We start from the raw sequence: 20,003 nt of genomic DNA, 5'->3' as shown, positions 1-20,003 counted from the left end.
AAGAGTGAATGGTAGGTTTCTGAAGCTGACTTTGAGAACAGGAAAAATACAGAATGTATTTTGTTTACAGGGCCTGGTTGCTGGTCAATCACAAGGCATAAGAAAATATTCACCTTCACATTTACCCTTTGAGACGGTTTAGTCATCGATTACCTGTTCAAGAAAGTTTTGGAATGACAGAAGAAGCAGGACTATTCGGACAGACGTGCTAATTTCACAATATAAAGGTGAAGATAAACCTTCTAAACTCAGATGTGCTGACCACTCTTGCACTGTGCCACCAGCATAAAATTGCAATGTTGTTACCTTGGTTGAAAGAGAGAAAGCCCCCCAAACAATTGCCATTCTTGAACACATTACGCGGAGTGACGGTATGTGATGGGGAAACATCATCAAATAACATACGTGGCAAGTGCAAGTGGCTCTACCTTTTTTGTGGGCAACCGTCCTGTTAAAGTTTGCAAGAAACTGGAACTCTCTGTGTGCGAAGACATGCGATTGCCACAGCGTTCCATGGCCTATGGGTGGAATGAATGCAACGTGACAACAAAAGTTAGTGGAGGAGCAACGAAAGTGGAAGATTTCACCTTTTCCTCTACATAGAAAAAAAGGTGTCCGGGTCCACAAGACAAAACACACAAACACACAACTGTTTTGTGTAGACATGTCTAGATATACAGGTAGATGTAGAACAATGACAAACAGGACTAGACGGAAATTTCGTAACTCTACACAGACTAGATATATACTTCTTCTTAAATCGTACAAAATGCAACGTTGCTTTCACAAATGCAATTGGGTATGCTAATTGGGTTTGGCCCTTTTAAGCCCTTCCAAATTCTGTGCCATCATCATCATTCAGGTCCTTAAGTTTTGCAGCCTCAAATCAAAAGTTCAAAGCTTGCTTGCATGCTTCAAAAGTAGTGGGCCAGGCTCTGATCATTACACTTAGCAAAAGATGCAGATTTTTGGCAAGTAGTAGTGCAACAACACAGGACACAACGTGGACAGTGAAGCAGACGAATTAACAAACACACAACAAAGAATTCCATGCTACACTGACACAATGGATGTTATGAGGGGTTAATAGGAAGTCATGGAGGGAAGCTAAGGTATATGCCAGAAACTAACTAAAACAAGGGGGGTGGGGGTGGTGTTATTAAAAAATAAATTGTCAAATTAAGGCAGGAGCAATTGGCGAATTGGCTAGGGAAGAATACCTAACAATAATGTTTGTGTGGTATGTTTGTTATTTCATATTTTATTTACCCTCTTTGCACTCCTACCAAAAAATTTAGAATTTTTACTCAATTTAAATCAATAACCAAATACATAAAAGTCGTTCTGGATAGCTTATCTACATTCAGGTGGACGTAAACTAAGCAGGGGTCACCAATAATAGTAGGCAGGCACAAGGTAGCCTTTAATGAACTACTGATTAGCGCAACATTGATGTGTCATTGCGATATAAATTCATACTAAGTATATTACGTTGGTCGTACTGCAACTGTTTTCTAACAGGCATAGGAAATCATTATCTTGATCAAGGGCAATTACATACTGTGATGTGAAAAACGTGCATCTCCATTTGTTTTTTAAATATGTATGGAATGTTAACTGAAAATAAATTCCATCCCTTCCTTAACCCTTCTCAGAGCCCCCTCTTGGATTAAATCTTAAAGGTTAGAAAAACAGATTACAGCACTAAACGGTGTGGAAATAAAAAAACAGCAACATAATGGGCCGATAGTGACAATGATGCAATAGTCAAAACAAAAATCAACAGTGAGTACAAATATGGAACTGGCATCCCATGAAATCTCCTTTGTACTTGTCCTATACTAGACTAACAAACACATTATTGGTGCCGTTATGTAAAAAACAAAACAAAACTCAAAACAAAACTCATCTTTAGCTTTAAAAAGCATTTGTGTTTACACAAAAATAATTTCTTTTCTTCCTTTACCCAATGTTTAGATTGAGAATATTATGTGTTTTTTGAATATTATTATACTAACTCTGAAAACATCTTTTGAGAATTAGTCCTATTGCGAGAAAGACATTTTGTGTTTTTTCAGCCTATTTCATCCCTAATCCTAATAATCACAAAGCGACTTCATAATAACATGATAAAAGTTGGTATTTCAGAAATGCACATCAAAATGGTAGCCCTTTGTACTGATCAGCAACAAAGAAATACCTCTCAACTTTAGAAAATTTGGTGACCCCATGATAAAAAAATACCCTTTTGTAGAAAAAAGACTGGAGTAAAGACTACAAGTTGATTTATCTTTTATGAAACTTTCTAATATACTGAATTCAATTTTTTTTAAACTCATACCAAAGGTTTTAATCGCTATAGTTATATTGCGTATAATAAGTACTTTAGATGGAATACGTGGCACAAGGGTGCTACAAGTACAAATATTGAATTCTACACAATATTTTTTTAAGTATTCATATATACATATATATAGATAGATAGATATACACACACACACATACTAGGCTCAGTGGGGCATCTCAGTTTATCTAAGATTAGACACTGAATTTACAGTGCATCCGGAACGTATTCACAGCACTTAACTTTCTTGACATTTTTTTTTATGTTATAGCCTTATTTTATAATGGATTAAAAAAAGAAACCACAAGTATTTACAGTCTTTGCTTAATCCTGTGTTGATGCAATTTCAGCCTCAAGTCTTTTGAATATGATGCCACTCGCTCGAGTCTGAGATCAAGAATGTTTTGGAACAGGTTTTCATCCTTAAAGTCTGTCTATTTCTGCATGCATTATTTCTTTTATATTGACTAGTCTCCCAGTCACTGCCATTGAAAAACATCCTCACATACTTCTTTAAACACTTTGAAACTACCAGGAACCATACAAGACATCATCGCCTTTGTAGCCTTATTCGCACATTATCTGATCTTACTAACATAAAAAATCGCCATCCCCCACCTTCCCACACTATGAGGAATAAATTAAGGACTCTGTGGATATATTCTACGCAAGATGGTCAAGTTTCTTTAACTATGTTGGAAAAATGAATTCCAGTTATCCCAGATTGATTAACCAGTCTGGTGTAATTTCTTGATGAATGTTCCAAGTCACTCAATGGACTCTTGACTTTACAGCTTCATGTATATTGTGCTACGCAAGGTTATCTATTTATTTATTTATTTGATTTGATTTTCTTACAAAAATGCATTCAGGTGCCTTATGAGTGTGATTGCCTTTCTGTGTTCTTTGTTCTTTTTAAATGCTGTTGTTGTTGCTGTCCGTGTATTGGGTCGGTTTGTTAGTTTCTTTTATATTTCTTTTATATTATATCCTTACCTTGGATGTGGCATTGCAATTGTAAAAGCTGAAATTGTTTTATGTTTGTATCCCTTGTGATAAAAAATCCAATTAACAAAAATAGAATAAAACATCCTCACTGCATGATGCTGCCATCACCATGCTTCACCGTAGGGATTGTATTAAGCCTGGTGATCAGTGATACCTGCTCTTCATTCATGCCAAAGAGTTCATCTAACAGGCTGATTTTGTCCTTCATGGTGACTTTTAGTAAACTTCGGGCTAGCTGCCATGTGCGTTTCGCTAAAACATGGTTTCCGTCTGACCACTATACCATGATGGCCTTACTGGTAAATAGTGGTAGAGATTTTTGTCCTTCTTAGTCAAACGCTGACTAAAACCCTTCTGCCCGGATCGCTCAGTTAATAAGGGCTGCCAGCTCTGTGAAGTTGTGATAGTTCTGAAATGTTTCAAAATAGTTTGTGTAATATAGTGTAACAATCTGTGAAGCCCTTTGAGACTCTTCGTGATTTAGGGCTATACAAATAAAAATGACTTGACTTGACTTGACATGATAAAGTGGTGATTGTGATGTTCAAAGCAACACCCTTCTCCAGATTTGTGCCTCTAGACAATCTTGTCTCAGAGGTCAAAAGACAATTCCCTTGACCTTTTTGTGTGGTTATGCTTTGATATGCACGGTCAACTATGGGGCCTCGTACAGACAGGTATAGCCTTTCCAAATCATGTCAAATCAACTGAATTTTTCAGAGGTGGCTCCAACAGAAAATTCCCAAGGGTGATCAGTGTAAATGCACCTGAGCTCAATTTTTAGCTTAATGGCAAAATCTGTGAATAAGTATAAGTGGTTTCTTGATTGTTTAAGCTTTAGAACTTTTTCAGAAACATATTTTTCGTTGTCTTTATAGACTGCTGTAGAGTAGAATTTTAAGGGGGAAAAATGATTGAATTCATATTATGTAGCATAAAATGTGGACAAAGTAAACACTGTAAATACATGCCGAATGCAGTTTATGTGTGAGGCAGGTTGAGTAACTGCAAAATCCATGCATGAGATAATAGGGGTTGGGCGGGTGATTGTGGATATAGTAGCGTACTGTAATTTTAGGAATTGTTGATGTTGCCAACATGTGGGGCAAATAGAAGGTAACTGTTATCATGTTACCATTTATAAGAATTTGAAACTACTAATGGTGGGTAAAACAACACACATTTGATAAGCATGTCCAATGGGATAAAAACTAATAACTATTTTAGCGAACCGTCAACACCAACAATCCACTAATATTTCAGTATTCTTCCTGGGTAAGTTAAGGTTGTTTAAAGAGTAGCAAGTGGAGGAACAGGCATTCATAAAACCACCTGAATGGTTTCTGAAGCAGACCCAGGGCTGGATCCCCAAGGGGCACTCTTACAGCCCATGGTGTGAACCCAGGAGTTGGACCGGTCTAAACCCTAGGAGTGCCAAGGTCAAAGGACACAAGGCAGGCAAGAAGCAAGGCAACAAGCGAGCAGCATGGGACAGGAGGAGGCAAGGAATCACATGTTAAAGAGGTTCAGAGGTCAAGAGTGATGAATGAAGGGCCCCAAAAAGCAGTTGAGTAACACGAACAATTGGGCTCAAAAATATTTCCTATATATCTGAGAACTAGTCTATATATAGCTATTGTATAAAAATAAAGTCATGTCCCTGCTCATAACTGGCAGTAGAAGCGTAAAATTTAGGAACAAAAGTGTTTTTTTAATTTAGTCCAAATAAATATAGGTTTGACATTATGTAAATATAGGTTGAATAATAATACAAACCCACAAAACTTCTTTAAAAATTATAAAATACGCATTCAACACCTTAAGTATAATTTGTTTTAGGTTATTTGAGTATATATTTCTTTAATTTCTTAAAAGATACAAAAAAACATCTTTGAAATTCCTCTAGGCAAAACTATCTTATCCAGCAGATGCTAGATAACCTTAATGTAATCTACCATCTGCAAGATGATCCAATTTTGCTCCTATTAAGGATATTTTCCTGTCTTTACCAGAAAACAAGTGTCTCTAAATGTGAAAAAATACACTTAAAATAAGCAATTCATTTTGCCAACAGGGAAAAATTTTTGTGTAAATTTTGCAGTACACAATTTTAAACCACAAATCCCCTCATGTCAGTCTGCTGTTACAGCAGTTAGAGATAAGATGTCCAAGCTTATGTTTACACACTATGTCTAGTGTACATGCTGATAATGTGACCTCGGGGTCATTGGGCGCATGTAAGGCAGGTATGAGCTAACGAGTACCAAATGAGTGCAATCACCTGAAAAATAACTTACCTGAAATAGATTACAAAGTTACTAGGACACAATAATGTCCTTTCTGGTACATATCCATTTATAGATACGTGTAGTGGGAACATATCAAACAGACATTATGAGCTTCAGTAAAGAAATGTTGAACCCCTTTAATGTTGGTCGAAAATTACATTTTGCTTGTTTTCACTTTTTTGAGTGCTTACCTTGCTGCTGATGATAGCGCGAACCTCATCATCTGGAGAGGTAGGTGTACCGGAGATGTCGGGGTTACTGTTGCTAAGGCTACGAGAGCGGTTTAGGTTAAGGCTGGCTGGTCGAACCACTGAGCGAGCCATTGTGGCATAGTGAACAGAACCTCCTAGCCCTCCAGGGCCTGAGACGACACATAAAGGAAAATATCATTTTAGAGTGATACCATTTTAGTTACTACAATTGGAAATTACATTTACCAAGAACAGGGTTAGGCAAACTACAGCTATAACAATATATAAAATGAATATAAAAGGTGAATAAATAAAGTACTAATTATGAAATGTTGTTGTTTTGGTGCCACCTTTGTCCAAGTGTTGCTTTTGTGTATCACCCCCCCCCCAAAATATAAATGATATATTTTCTATGACTCATTAATGTGTACTGCACACAAGGCCAACATTCAGATAGCCTGCTACATTTTTCTGTACTAATGTATTATTTTAAATTGTATATTAATCTTATTTGTCAATTTTTATGCAGAAAAAAGTTCAGTTAGCTCTAGTCCATTTGGAGTTTTACAATGCACAATATCAAGTTGTGTGCCTAAAAAGGGAAGATAATATTTTACCTTTCCTTAATTATAAATCTTTTGAAACTAGTTTGATTAAATGGTTTATATATATTTATAGACAAAAAACAAATTAAATATAACATATATATGTGGATATATGCATGTCCTGTATATTTGTTCATAGATGCAAAAGAGAAGATTTGGATTGGTCAACATGATCTTTTTTTCTCGGGTATTGCAGAGACTACTGGCAAATACAAAAAAAATTAACATAGAAATGTATTAAGTAATTAATCGTAAAGTTTAATAGTTCATTTATTAACTTTAAATGGAATCTCGCAAATATGACATCCATTACAACCAGCTTCCCCGTGACCCTAGTGATGATAAGATGGGCAGAAAATGGAGAGATGTATAAAACCAGCTTTAAGTGAAGTACATAGGAAAGACAAAACACCTTCAATATATCACTAAACGTCATACATACAGAGGAGCAAAAAAGGTTTTAGTCAACCACTGATTGTGCCAGTTCTCCCACTTGAAAATATTAAAGAGGCCTGCAAATGTCAACATGGGGAAACAACAAATATGAGACGGAATGTCAAAAAGAAACAACCGAAAATCCCTTTGTTTAATTTTTAAAGAATTTATTTGCAAATCATGTTGGAAAATAAGTATTGGGTCAATACCAAAGGTTCATCTCAATACATTGTTATGTACCCTTTTTATGCAATAACAGTGGCCAAAGTTTTACAAGCTTTTCACACAGGCCCATTATTCCATGCAGAGCTCCTCTAGAGCATTGATGTTTTGGAGCTGTCGTTGGGCATCACGGACTTTAAACTCTCTACACATATTTTCTATGGGGTATAGATCTGGAGACTGGTTAGGCAACTCCAGGAACTTGAAATGCTTCTTACAAAGCAATTCCTTTGTTGACCTGGCTGTGTATTTGGGATCACTTTCATGCTGAAAGGCCCTGCTGTGTTTTATATTAAATGCCCTTGCTGTTGGAAGGAGATTTTCACTAAAAGTCTCTCGATACATGGCCCCATTCATTCTATACACAGATCAGTCGTCCTGGTCCACTTGCAGAAAAACAGCCCAAAAGCATGATGTTTCTACCCCATGCTTCACAATGGGTAAGGTGTTCTTCGGATGCAATTAAGTATTCTTTCTCCTCCAAACAAGAGCATCTGTGTTTCTACCAAAAAGTTCTAGTGTGGTTTCACCTGACCAGAAAACATTCCCTCTGTCCTCTTGTGGACTCTCTAAATGATCTCTAGCGAACCGCAGCTGGGCCTGGATGTGTAGTGCCTTCAGCAGGCGGACACGTCTGGCACTGCAAGATTTGAGTCTGTGGTGGCGCACTGTGTTACTGATAGTAGCCTTTGTTACTGTGGAACTATCTTTCTAAGTTATTTACTAGGTTCGCCCCTTGTTATTCTAGGATTTTTTTTCTCTTGAATCATTTTAACGCCACGGGGTCGGATCTTACATGGAGCCTTAGATCGGGGGAGATTAACAATGGTCTTGTATGTCTTCCATTTTTGTGATAATTGCTCCCACAGTTCATTTCTTTACACCAAGCGTTTTACCTATTGAAGATTCAGTCTTCCCAACCTGTTGCAGGTCTAACATTTTGTCAATTTTATCTCTCTGGTAGCTATAGTAGAGTATGAGTGTGACTGACTGAGGTTTTAGATGTATTTTATACCGATAATGAGTTGAAAGAGGCAGGACAAAGCCTGCAATTGGCCGAAAAAGATGAATGTGAATCACACATCGGGTTGCACTACGGCATAGAGAAAACATTTTTTACAAGTCTGTATTTGTAATTATTTTACTCTCCTGGATTTACTACACTCACGGTTCTAAGAAGACCATGGTTGCGTAACATTATTGAACGTGATGGCTGCAAGAGAACTTAGGCTTTATATTTTCCCGGTATCTTGTTTTAGAAGGATCTTGATGTTTCTGTGATGAGTCGTTTTTTAAACTAAATTCAATTCAAAGTGTTTATTGTCATATGCACAGTAAAGAACCACGTTTCCCTGGACAATAAAATTCTTACTTTGCTGTCCTCACAGTTACCAGCGAAAAATAAAATAGAAACTAAGAAATGGTTGGCATTTCTTGAATCCCAAGACTTTAACCTTCCGAATGATATGTGGAACGATGCATTTGAGTGATTGGTGACCTCGTACAGACACTGTGTCCGTACATGTGTGAGACACGTATTTGCTTCTTTGCAAGCTTTCGGAATGTTAAGGGGGTAATAAGTCTGACTGAACTATCTGACTGTTTTGTCGACGTTCCCATCGTAGCGCCTTATAATCCGGTGCGCCTTATGTATGGAAAATATAGGACCAAAAACTATTTTTGGGGGTTACGCCCTATAACCCGGTGCGCCTTATAGTCGTGAAAATACGGTACTTATTTTACATAATGATTTGGAAATAAATTCCTTGAAAATCAAACAATGTGATTTTCAGGGTTTTTTCCACATTCTGTATCTCATCGTTTCCAGTTACAGGCCTCCCTAATATGTTCAAGTAGGACTTGGTAATTGGTGGTTGCTAAATACTTATTTGCCCCTCTGAACCTGTAAAGGATTATTTGATTTTTTTATTTGATGACATGTAAGGCAAACAAAAGCAATGTTTATATGGGAAAAAAAGTAAACACTTTGATGGAAATCGTAGAGAGAACTTTGAATTTTGATGAAAGATGAAAACAAGGTAGGCAAAGAGCACCTACAAATTTCAAGGTGAAAGATTATTATAATACCTGGTGATTGTGAGTTTGGGTCATTGCAGGGCAACCGGAAGACATAGTGGATATATGATGAAAGCAGGCTGTTGCGGCCATGCATGTCCTGGCTGGTTTCCAGATATTTATGAAGTCTATTCACAATGGCTGCCATAACCTCAAATGATGCCTGACCAAGATTGACTGAAATTCACACAAGGACAAATATATGAGACAAAAGTACTACGGTATATATATATATATATATATATATATATATATACAGATACAGTACACAAAAGTCAGTTATTGTTCTCAAAGTATACGTGGTAATCTAAAATTACTTATAAACATTGAGAAAAATCAAGCACTCGGCAGAATGAACTTCCTGAATTACTTACATATGGTTTTAATGTTTTAAAAAAATCAAAATTATGATTTACAGCACACGTGTCAAACTCATGGCCCGAGGGCCAAATGTGGCCCGCCACATCCTTTTATGTGGCCCTCAAGAGCTTAAAATGCATCTTATAATTAATTAGTTCAGAGTGCTTTCCCACAATGCCTGTCGCCTACCATATCCATGTGACAACTCAGCGACACTACATGGCAGTGTTTTTACATAAATGTTAAATATTCAAATTGAGAAATAAATTATCCCCGTCGAGGGGGGCACGGGCATAATTGACTTTGGGGAACTTTTTTTTGTTGTTGTTTTGACTTTCCCAGAACCAAGTGCAATTGAACACCCAGTACAGTAGGGGGCAGCAGCATTCTCAGTGGCTAAGTGTTTTGTTTATATTCAGCCTCCACATAGTGCATTAAGGACAAAATATAAGCGTGAGAAGATTTTTACCTTCCAAAACCAAAATGGGGGCATAAGCAAAAATAATTGCATTATACTGATTTGGCCCGCGGTGAAACTGAGTTTGACACCTCTGATGTACACTATTAATTAAAATATTGCATACACGTACATTTATGTAATATTTTCATAAATTTAAGTGCATATCTAATCAGTGTCAGACAGACAAAATACCATACCAATTTGTCCAGCAATGACTGGAGGTCGGACCACAAGTAAAACCAACTTGTCAAGTAAGAGGTGAAGAAATCGAACAACAGGTTCCAGCTGAGAAGAGTTCAGTGCTCCTATGCTTGACTTCAGTTCAGTTTCCAAGTTGTTTTCCATGATTCTCATGTCCCCAATCCGCACTGGGAACATGTGCTCATCAAGTGCATGGACCAATGCAAAGAATTTATCCAAATACTGATCCTAGAAAATGAGAGCAAGATATATCCAGACATTCTATAGTGAGGGCACAGAAACATAGAAAACATTGGACAAAGCTAGTGCTTCAAAGTTATTGGCATTATGCATGCTGCCATGACTCTAATGAGAAGTTTGGTCTAAAATGAGGGTGCCAGGAACGCCTGTAGGAGAGTTTCCTGTCGCAAAGGTTTTGGGTAATGTGGGTTTTAATTAATGCATCTGGACATCAAAGGGGAAAGAGGAAAGCATGTCCACAGCTTGTGGATGTTCCCAGCACTTGAGAAATCCCATTGAAAACAAATACATGTTCTCTATACACCGTTTAAGATTGCTTGAAAGGAGTGATAGAAGACATCCTATAAATTAATAATGAAAGGCTAAATTTTCAAGAGGAACCAAATTTCACGTTCGCCCACAGTCAAAAACCATATTGGCTATGAAAATCTATCAATCAACACGGTCATAATTATGATGTTGAGGTATGGAGTAGCACGCTAACAGACACAGCAGGTTAACAGTTTTCTTTTTAAAAGAGGAGTTTGTCATCACCAAAAAATGGGTACGGTGCATTCACTGGTAAAATGGAACATATATCAAGAAAAAAAGACTGGCTTCGGAAGAGTACCTCATTATAATTGTCTCAAAGCATGATTTTACTTATGCTGTTAATTTGAATGTCCAAGTACAATAATGCCTAACTCTATCGGATCTCTAACAAAATATATATATTTTTAACAGCTAAATAAACAATTTCACATCATAGATACCTTATATACTATTTATTTATCTCAATTACATAATGTGTTTGTAAAAATTAAAATGGAGAAGTTCATTTCTTAAAAATGTGTTTCATTTAAAAAGAAAGATATTAAAGAATAATGAAGGATTTTGAACTAGACTAATCTAGAAAAGGCTAATAGGGGTGGAGCAATTAAGATTCAACTCTGAACATTCATACAAAAGTTATAACTTAAATAACTGGAGTGAACAAGCCTTTTCATACATTATACATACATAGTAAGCTATCTCTCACAGATGGCATGCCCACTTTGAGAGGACAAAGCTCGTGAGATAACACTATTATGTCAAAACCAAAAAGGTAGGCGGCCCTGCGCTGACTTTTGTTGGATTTACGGATTAGCAGTAGGAGAGGGGTTGGGATAAACAGCACTTAATTAATTGCTTTGAATAAGTTGCAGACGCAATGATGACGAGGGTATTGGTGCAGCAAATGTGTCTGCTCCACATACATAGTCCAGAGTCATTGAGTAAATAAATCAATGAGAGTACACACCACCTCACTCTAAGCACCTTCACCACATAAAGATGAGCTCATAGTGAACAAAGCCAATACAGTTAGGCCAAAGAATAAACTTTTGCCAGATGGTGAGACCGGTACTTGGGATAAGAGATATGACAGTATGATGTTATTACAGCTCTAGACTAAATGTTTGGATTACCTGTGTATGAATACTTGAAACAGCAACAACCTCCACATTGAATACCCCGCGATGGTTGTCCACCCACTTCATGCCTGGCAGAGGAACCTTAAGTAACAAATATAACTTTATTTAGTTTGTCACAATTCTGTATCATAAAATCCATCCATCCATTTTCCTCACTTGGGAATGAGGAGCGGGGTGCTGGAGTCTATTCCAGTTCAGGCGACACCCTGAACTGGTGGCCAGCCAGTCGCAGGGCACACGGAAAGATACAAACATTCATGCGCTCATTTATGCCTAGGGACAATTTGGACCTGCCAATCAACCTGCCATCCATATTTTTGAATGTGGGAGGGAACCCGAGTGCCCGGAAGAAACCCACACAGGCACAGGGAGAACATGCAAACTCCGCACGAGGAGATGGGTAGCTGGAATTGAACCCTTGACCTCTGTACTATGGAGCTGCGCCCAGCCACCAAGCTGCCTTGTAAAATGGTTTTGCTTATTCCTACCCGACTACATAATATGGGTTGAATAAAAACTTCAATTATGTTCAAGAAATATTTTTATACTTCAAAAGTTTTGCTTCCATCTATCCTTGAACTTCTCAAACATCAACATCTGCTGTATTTTCACAAGTACAAGGCGCACTCTTAAATATTTTTTCTTGTCTGTTCTCTTCTCTATTCAACTGACTCAAACACTCAAAATTGCAAATTATGCCAATGGTTGCTGCAGATTCTGTTGTTATGTGCTTTACTGTGTTGTGTCTTTCTTTGAAAGAGCAACAGTCAATGGTGACACGTACTGACAAAATGCTGGAAAACTGGTTAATGGATAAATTGAGTGAGAAAGTTTGACGACTTCATTTTCCAACAGGATGGGGTCCCACTACACAGTGTACGTGTTGAAGTGTCAACCAGGAGAAAAACATAAAACTGAGTATAAGTGTTGGCAATGAATTAAATGTGAGACGAGTCTGATCTTTGATTTCACTGATATGTTCTTGTATCTCCAGATGGGTTTAGGTCTGGCAAGTGTGGCTGTGGTGTGAGCTATCCTGGCCATGATTTCTGGCTCTGACCCCTCTTCTGATATAACAGCTCCAAGATATTTAAATTCTGTGACAAATTCAAGCTCTTGGTGGCAGAGAAAGCTATTCAGAGATGTGTCTTCAGTGATGTCATGACAACCTAAACTTGAAGCTTCTCTGAAAATTGTGTCTGGTGTGCGGGGGACAACGCCGTCTGCCAATGGCGCTTCATATGCACGAAAATAAAATAAAAAACAACAAAACAATTGAAGCAAATGATCACTGTGGCTGCTGTCATTCCGAGAGGCCCGACATAGAAACAGGTGGATTGTTGATGCTTCGAGCTTTAGCACAAAAAGTGACTGATAGTGAAGAAAGTGAACTACGGACGTCTCACATATAGATAGATAGATAGATAGATAGATAGATAGATAGATAGATAGATAGATAGATAGATAGATAGATAGATAGATAGATAGATAGATAGATAGATAGATAGATAGATAGATAGATAGATAGATAGATAGATAGATTAGATAGATTAGATAGATAGATAGATACTTTATTCATCCCCGTAGGGAAATTCACACTTCCAGCAGTCTACCCCGTTGTTTATTAACAGATGAACATGATGCCCTAGGGGTGCTTGTAGCGAAGTGGATGACGTCACGCCAGTCCAAAAATTTGACATCCCTGCGGCAGATGGAAAACTTTTCTTTGTGAAAATCCAGGGATACACCACCTCGTCTTAGCAAGTCCGCCTCCTCTCCGATTCCCCCCGGCTTTCGTGTCTCTGTTTAGCGGCGTTGAAGCCGGATTGCTCCGGGTAGCTCCGGGTGGCTACACGTTAGCGTCCGGAATGCTAAACGTGAGCCACGTTTCCGCAAAACACAGCAACTGCGCTCCCTGTGCGCTTCGATGTTTTCCACCAGCACTCGATGATCTTATTTGGTCGTGAGTTCGCATTTACCATGATTACGGATGGTACCGAAGACTTATAACGCCGCTAGCCGCTTCGCTAGCTCCGGCTTTCCTTCCACGATAGGCCCCTTTTTCAGGGCAAGGAGTTGAAATTCCTTGAATACAAAACCCATGTCCATAGGATAGAAGTAATCCATAGTGTAGTTGTCAAAACGGGAAGAAAAAACACCGAAGATAGGAGCAGACAATAAAACAATAGGGCAGCTGCTGGAAAAGGCAGCCGCTCGTGGCAGCGCCGCTTTGATCGTAGCTGTTCATTTCCAAAACAGAGGATGAAGACTTCGATGGGTCCAATAAGAATTACCAGTAAAATGTGTTTTGATCGAGTTCTATTTTTGAGATTGTTTCATCTGTGTTTTTACCATGCCCAATAAATATTATAACACGTTGGGACTTCGTCAACAGTACTTAACCCACAACCAGACGCAGTTTTGCTCTGCTCTATTTTTAAATACATAGACTTGGTGTGTGCATTGTTCGTGTAAGGTGGGAGTAACTAGCTGGCATAATGGTAGTAAAGGACACCATACTAATATTATAGGGTTAAGGGTTGGCACTGAATGGTTGCATTTTAGTGTACAGATTGTATATGAAATCAAATAAAACAATGGCAATAATAATTGACTTATGGTTGTGAAAATACAGTAATCATTTTATACCTTTTCTTCGTTTTAAAACATTGTGCTCTTTATTGTTCTGTTAAGTTGTGAATAATCAAATATTCAAATTGTGCTTTGAATGAGTTTTCCATGCACTAAATGTGAACTAAATTGTCAAATTTGTTGAATTAATAAATATTTGAAAATACTTACATCTGGTGAAAGCACAGAGTAAGACTGTGGCGGTTTTTCTAGAGATACAGGAAGACAAAAGTGGCCTGTGCGCAGACGTCCATTTTGCAACATGGGAATCCACTAGAACAGGGAAAAATAAATGTGTATAATGAGTATTAGAAAATTAACTAGGGCTACATTATAACCTAAAATCAAAATCAGACTGAAACGGCTTTGTAGTCTAAAAATTTAGACATCATAAAAATTGTGAAACTAATTAAAACCACATCACTTCCAAATGTATGTCAGACTGAACTGATCCAAACGGTTTCACTGTAACAATACACTACCCAATATAGACCTACATGTGCTACATAATAGCGTTTCACATTTGCAAGGACCAATTTATTTTAAAAATATGGCATCAAACTTTACAAATCCTTTTTAAAACCTTTTTTTTTCTCAATGCAGTCGCTGCAGCAACATGTCAGATCAATTTATAAAGTGGCTGGTTGGTGTGTTGGACCCCTTAACCACAGTTTAATGCAATAATTCAGTGAATCGAATGCAGATTTCCCCCACATTAACAAGAATGTGTTAAGTTTAAATAAATGTTTGCAGTCTTTCATTGCACATCACAGTGTTAAATCACTGTTGAGCCTGCTATCATAATTTTTATGGAGATTTGAAGATGTCCTCTGTTGATTGTTCTTTTAATTAACATATGTAACAAGTATAATTCATGGCTAGATAAGTATGAGTTGGCGGTCTCTTTTCTCTCTCTATTTCTTTCTTTCTTTCAATCCCTTCTTTTTTATCCAAATGATGCTCAAACTTTTTCAGCATGCGAGTTACTTACAAAAGTTATCAAATCAAAATTATCAGACCACTACAATAAATGAAAAACATCTTATTATTATAATTATTTAATTACACAAAAACTCAAAACCATTAAGTTTCAAGGGCAGTCTAGTATTTCAAAGAATATTTCCCAATTTGACAAATTGACTGCTGATATTATTTATCTATCAAAGCATATATAAATCAAATAAGTTTGATCAAAAAAAAAGTAGGCAATACAATAGTCAATATTTTGCAAGAATCAATATCACAATACTGGGGTAACTGCAGTTTGATTATTTGAGGATTACATGACCATTACTCAAATTATATAAGTCATACATGTGCTAAATATTAAAAATGCCATTATGCACTCAAATCGTATGGCTTTGTGACACTTAAAATGTGCTAAACCAATTATCCTCAGCCGATACCAATCAGCCGAAAGTCAATTGATTGGGCCAGCATTCCGATAAGTTATCGGGATATCCCCACTTGCAATAAATACAACCGTTATAAAGTGTGTAGGTCTCCTAATTATTACTGTGCTGCATGAGCAGCATTTTCATGCTGATATACTGCATTTGACCACAACATGGCAGCAACAAATACAAAACACTGAATACACGTTCCCTTGATTGACCATTTCAACATCTAAATTCCAGGTAATGAGCACCCCTGTATTACATGGCTGCAAATTGATGAGTTGGCCAAAATATAAGTTTATTCAAAACTTTTAACTAAAAAGAAGCTGAGGAGCTACTAATTATTCCATTTCTATAAGCTTACGCTTACTCTTGAAAAGTATGTGGTCACTACAGTTGACAGGCAGTAATAGGGGGAATTTAAACCTTGGTCTTTTAACACCACAGTAAAATGTCAAACCAGCGATTCAATGTTAATATTAATATAAATTTAAAAAACAGTCTGCAAATTTGGCAATGTCAAACCGCTGTAGAAAAGGCTGAAACCAAACTCTTTGCAGTGCACGAAATGAAAAGGCAGGCAGTAGTCTGAATGGATCCTGTGCATTGCAAACTTGTCTTAAAAGGGGTTATCTTTGCTAAACTAATACTTGTACCTACCGTGTATCCAACAGGTGTTTCCAGGGGTGTGTTCTGTTTTTGCTGGCAGCTAACATGGTAGAAGGTGAAGAGAATGTGATGGTGGTCCGACAGAGAAGCGGGGAGTTTGATTTTAATCTCATCATGAAAATCAGGAGATCTGTTCAAGAAAATGAGAATGAACTGTTGTTTAATTGTGGCTTCGATTTCATGAAACATCTATTAAAATTATCAAACGACTGATATATCAAAATGTTCTAAAAAGTTACTAAGATCATGATTTTGTAGCTGAAAATTGAAAATACAAAAATAAATGAGTCCTCTGGAGTCTCATCAAAAAGACGCTTCTCAAATGTGCTCCCTGAATTTCTTATTCATACAAAAATGTGCATTGTTTAATTCATTGAAAATATTTATCAGTTTGTTCATAACAAGAGATCAGGAACTGACAACATAATCACATTACACAACATAGTGTGTGACTCCTTGACTACTGCACTGCAAAATATCTCAAAATAAACCACACAGATAAAGCACACGGATTCACAGGGTGAATACTTTCTCACAAGAACAAAAATGAATGTTTCATGTTGAGTTTATAAGTAAAAAAAATAATAGAATTCAAAATTTTGTGTAACTTTAAAAGTTTGTGACGTTTTCTTGTGATAGTTCAGTAGTGCAATTCATATGTATCCAAACATTCCTAATCAGTTCTTTATTCCAGAAACATTATTTCTTAAGCAACTGGAAATTCAACAAATTCAGGGTATCAAAAGTAAAAGCAGTAGATGAATTCATTATTGCTGTAAATAAATTAGGATCACGTAAAAACATTAACAATCGGGCTAACATTCTTACCGATTGTGGTAGACTACGGAAGTATACGCCTCCTTGTAGAAATCGGCACAGCTTGACTTTCCAAATATAACCTGAGGATATAGTGAGTTGTCTGAATATCTATTTTACCAACATTGTTTTAACAAAAGTTCAATATATATATATATATATATATATATATATATATATCGTTCAAAAAGACCATACCTGCAAAGCATTATTTGGATCTTCACCATTCATGAATTGCACTTTGACTGTAATGTTGCGAGCTGACCCTTGGCGATTGGCAAAGTTGAGACTCTGCGGGTTCACATACAGCAGATTTCTGCAAAATGCGCACACAAAAAATATTTTTAAAAAACACTACACATTATCCAAGTCGTTCACAATTTAAAAAATCCCCATTTTCACACTATTTAAAAAAAATGTTAGCAAAATCTTTCATCAGTGAAATTTCATATAGGGAAAACAAAAACAATATTAGATTACGTAGTGGCGAAAACATTTCTGATAACACATATTTTCTATTCCATGAACATTGAGAAAGAAATGACCATATTTTCTTGACTAGAAGTCGCAGGATTTTTCTCATAATTTGGCCAGGGGAGCGACTTATACTCCCGTGCGACTTAGGTGTGAAATCATTAACACATTAATACATAATTTCACAAGTCATCTTCACAACAAACTTTATGAGTGAAATTGTTAACACATTATTACATCATTTCACATGTTATTTTCACACTAAACCTTTACGTGTGAAATTATCAACACGTTATATCTTATCACATGTTATTTCACACTCCATCACAAAAGGGCCTTTAGGCCAGTGTTGATCATTTTAACATTGCCGGTAATTTATTAAAAACAACTGAGAAGAGCTGAACAAAAATGGCACTGAAAAGGAAATCATATTATGCAGATTTCACGCTGCAAATAGTGAAATATTCTGCCAAAAACGGTAATTGAGCAGCAGAAATTAATTTTGGAGTTAGCAAAGAGCAAAGAGGTGATAAGGAGTCTGCCATAAGCGACGTGGAAGAGGAAGCGGCAAATTGTGTACCCACTGAGTTGGGGCAGTTGTTTAAAAGTTACACCGGGGAAGAAGATTTCATTGGATTTAGTGATTTGGAGAAAAACTAGTAGTTTGTTAAACTTGTTAGAATGTTCTTTACTCTAAAGTTATCTGAATAACTCTTAATATGTTTCGTCGTTACTGACATTAGCAGGCATGTCAGTTATGTAATGTTAGTATACAGTACAATAATTAACTAAACTAAAACTCCAGTGCAGATTTTCTGAAAATAATAAACTCAACCAATTAAATACAAGGATGTCAACAAATGTTTTGTGAGGAATGTGATAATGAGACTTGGTTATTTGAATGGTAAATAAATCCACTATGCAAACCAGGAGGAGCAGGAAAACGGGGAATGCAAAGTAACCTAAGTTCGGACATTAAACCACAGTGACGCATTCAACTCCGTTGGAGATGATTCCACAGAGACTACAGCTGAAGAGACAACTTCTACAGCATGGGAAGCTTTCTGGTTGTATTGATTGTTTCTCATTTGGCTGCATGGAAAGAAATCCCAGTCGTATCCCTTATACTAAAAAAAGGATAATTTCCCATGATCAGAATGTGGCCGTTATTCTAAAAAGTTTAAACTCCGCATTGTGTCACAGGGTACGTCTACATGCACGGAATAGTCCAACAGGGATCAGAATTCCCATTTTAAACCAATCAGGATTGATCGTTTACACATCAAGGGAAGATACATTACGTTTGCCACAAACAGGAGTCACATCATTAAGCAAGTAATCGTACTGGTAGTTTCCGCATGTAACCTTTGACGTTAAGAGGTTTAAATTCATGTCACTTAAACTATAAATGTATGATACAACTGTAGCATCTTTTGGCACGCTAAAATAATATGGTCTCCATCGGAAATCAACATATACACCTTAGACTTGTTTAGTGAGTAATCCAAAGTTAGTACTTTGAGGCACCAACAGAGAAAAAATATGGATGGAGAAACTGCATTCAAATAGATAGATAGATAGATAGATAGATAGATAGATAGATAGATAGATAGATAGATAGATAGATAGATAGATAGATAGATAGATACTTTGTTCATCCCCGAAGGGAAATTCACAAATAAGTAGATAAGCAAGAATAATCCCAAAATGAAAGGACTAACCCCAAACTTTCAATCTGACTATCTGCAGTTGGACTAAGGCCAAAATAGGATCAGACATCACACATGGCTTTACATAACAAGAATATTGGCAATAATGTACGAATTGTATATGTAAATGCATTACAGTCAATTGCAGAAATTATTTTTTCCTATATTTTCTATTAATATTTTACAGCTTTATGAGATAATATAAGATAAAAGGGATATACGAACTACAGTTCAGGATGTTAGGTCAACAACAAAATGTTTGTAACCTTCGCCAATCCCAATAATTGCATTTACAAAGTTCTCACAAACAATATTTGTCTTTTTGTATTTTAAGTGCTCTGATCTTTTGTCACATATTTAAAGATTGGGAAAAGTGCAAAACAAATTTTAATCAAAATGAAAAACTATGAGACTAGGGACAATTAT

The 20,003-nt window shown here is 36.7% G+C and overlaps 1 protein-coding gene across 15 annotated transcripts in view; it reads right to left on the bottom strand.

Moving 5' to 3' along the window:
• Positions 1 to 20,003, bottom strand: part of dock7 (dedicator of cytokinesis 7) — an 86,350-nt gene that overhangs the window by 48,467 nt on the left and 17,880 nt on the right. For 10 of the 15 annotated variants that reach the window (XM_088350453.1, XM_088350454.1, XM_088350455.1 and 7 more), the window contains exons 15-24: positions 17,593 to 17,710; positions 17,407 to 17,477; positions 16,570 to 16,708; positions 14,684 to 14,785; positions 11,876 to 11,962; positions 10,187 to 10,418; positions 9,182 to 9,346; positions 5,832 to 6,001; positions 4,685 to 4,777; positions 429 to 518 (exon numbers count right to left, since the gene is read on the bottom strand). In XM_088350453.1, coding sequence (XP_088206579.1) covers positions 429 to 518; positions 4,685 to 4,777; positions 5,832 to 6,001; positions 9,182 to 9,346; positions 10,187 to 10,418; positions 11,876 to 11,962; positions 14,684 to 14,785; positions 16,570 to 16,708; positions 17,407 to 17,477; positions 17,593 to 17,710 — 1,267 coding nt within the window. The remainder of the gene's footprint in view (positions 1 to 428; positions 519 to 4,684; positions 4,778 to 5,831; positions 6,002 to 9,181; positions 9,347 to 10,186; positions 10,419 to 11,875; positions 11,963 to 14,683; positions 14,786 to 16,569; positions 16,709 to 17,406; positions 17,478 to 17,592; positions 17,711 to 20,003) is intronic. The other 5 variants (XM_088350464.1, XM_088350465.1, XM_088350466.1 and 2 more) reach the window with 2 other exon arrangements.

The sequence above is a fragment of the Urocampus carinirostris genome, chromosome 12 (assembly GCF_059441175.1).
Source record: "Urocampus carinirostris isolate Australia breed hairy pipefish chromosome 12, RoL_Ucar_1.0, whole genome shotgun sequence".
NCBI lineage: Eukaryota > Metazoa > Chordata > Actinopteri > Syngnathiformes > Syngnathidae > Urocampus > Urocampus carinirostris.
This window is presented reverse-complemented; position numbering and strand designations above follow the sequence as displayed.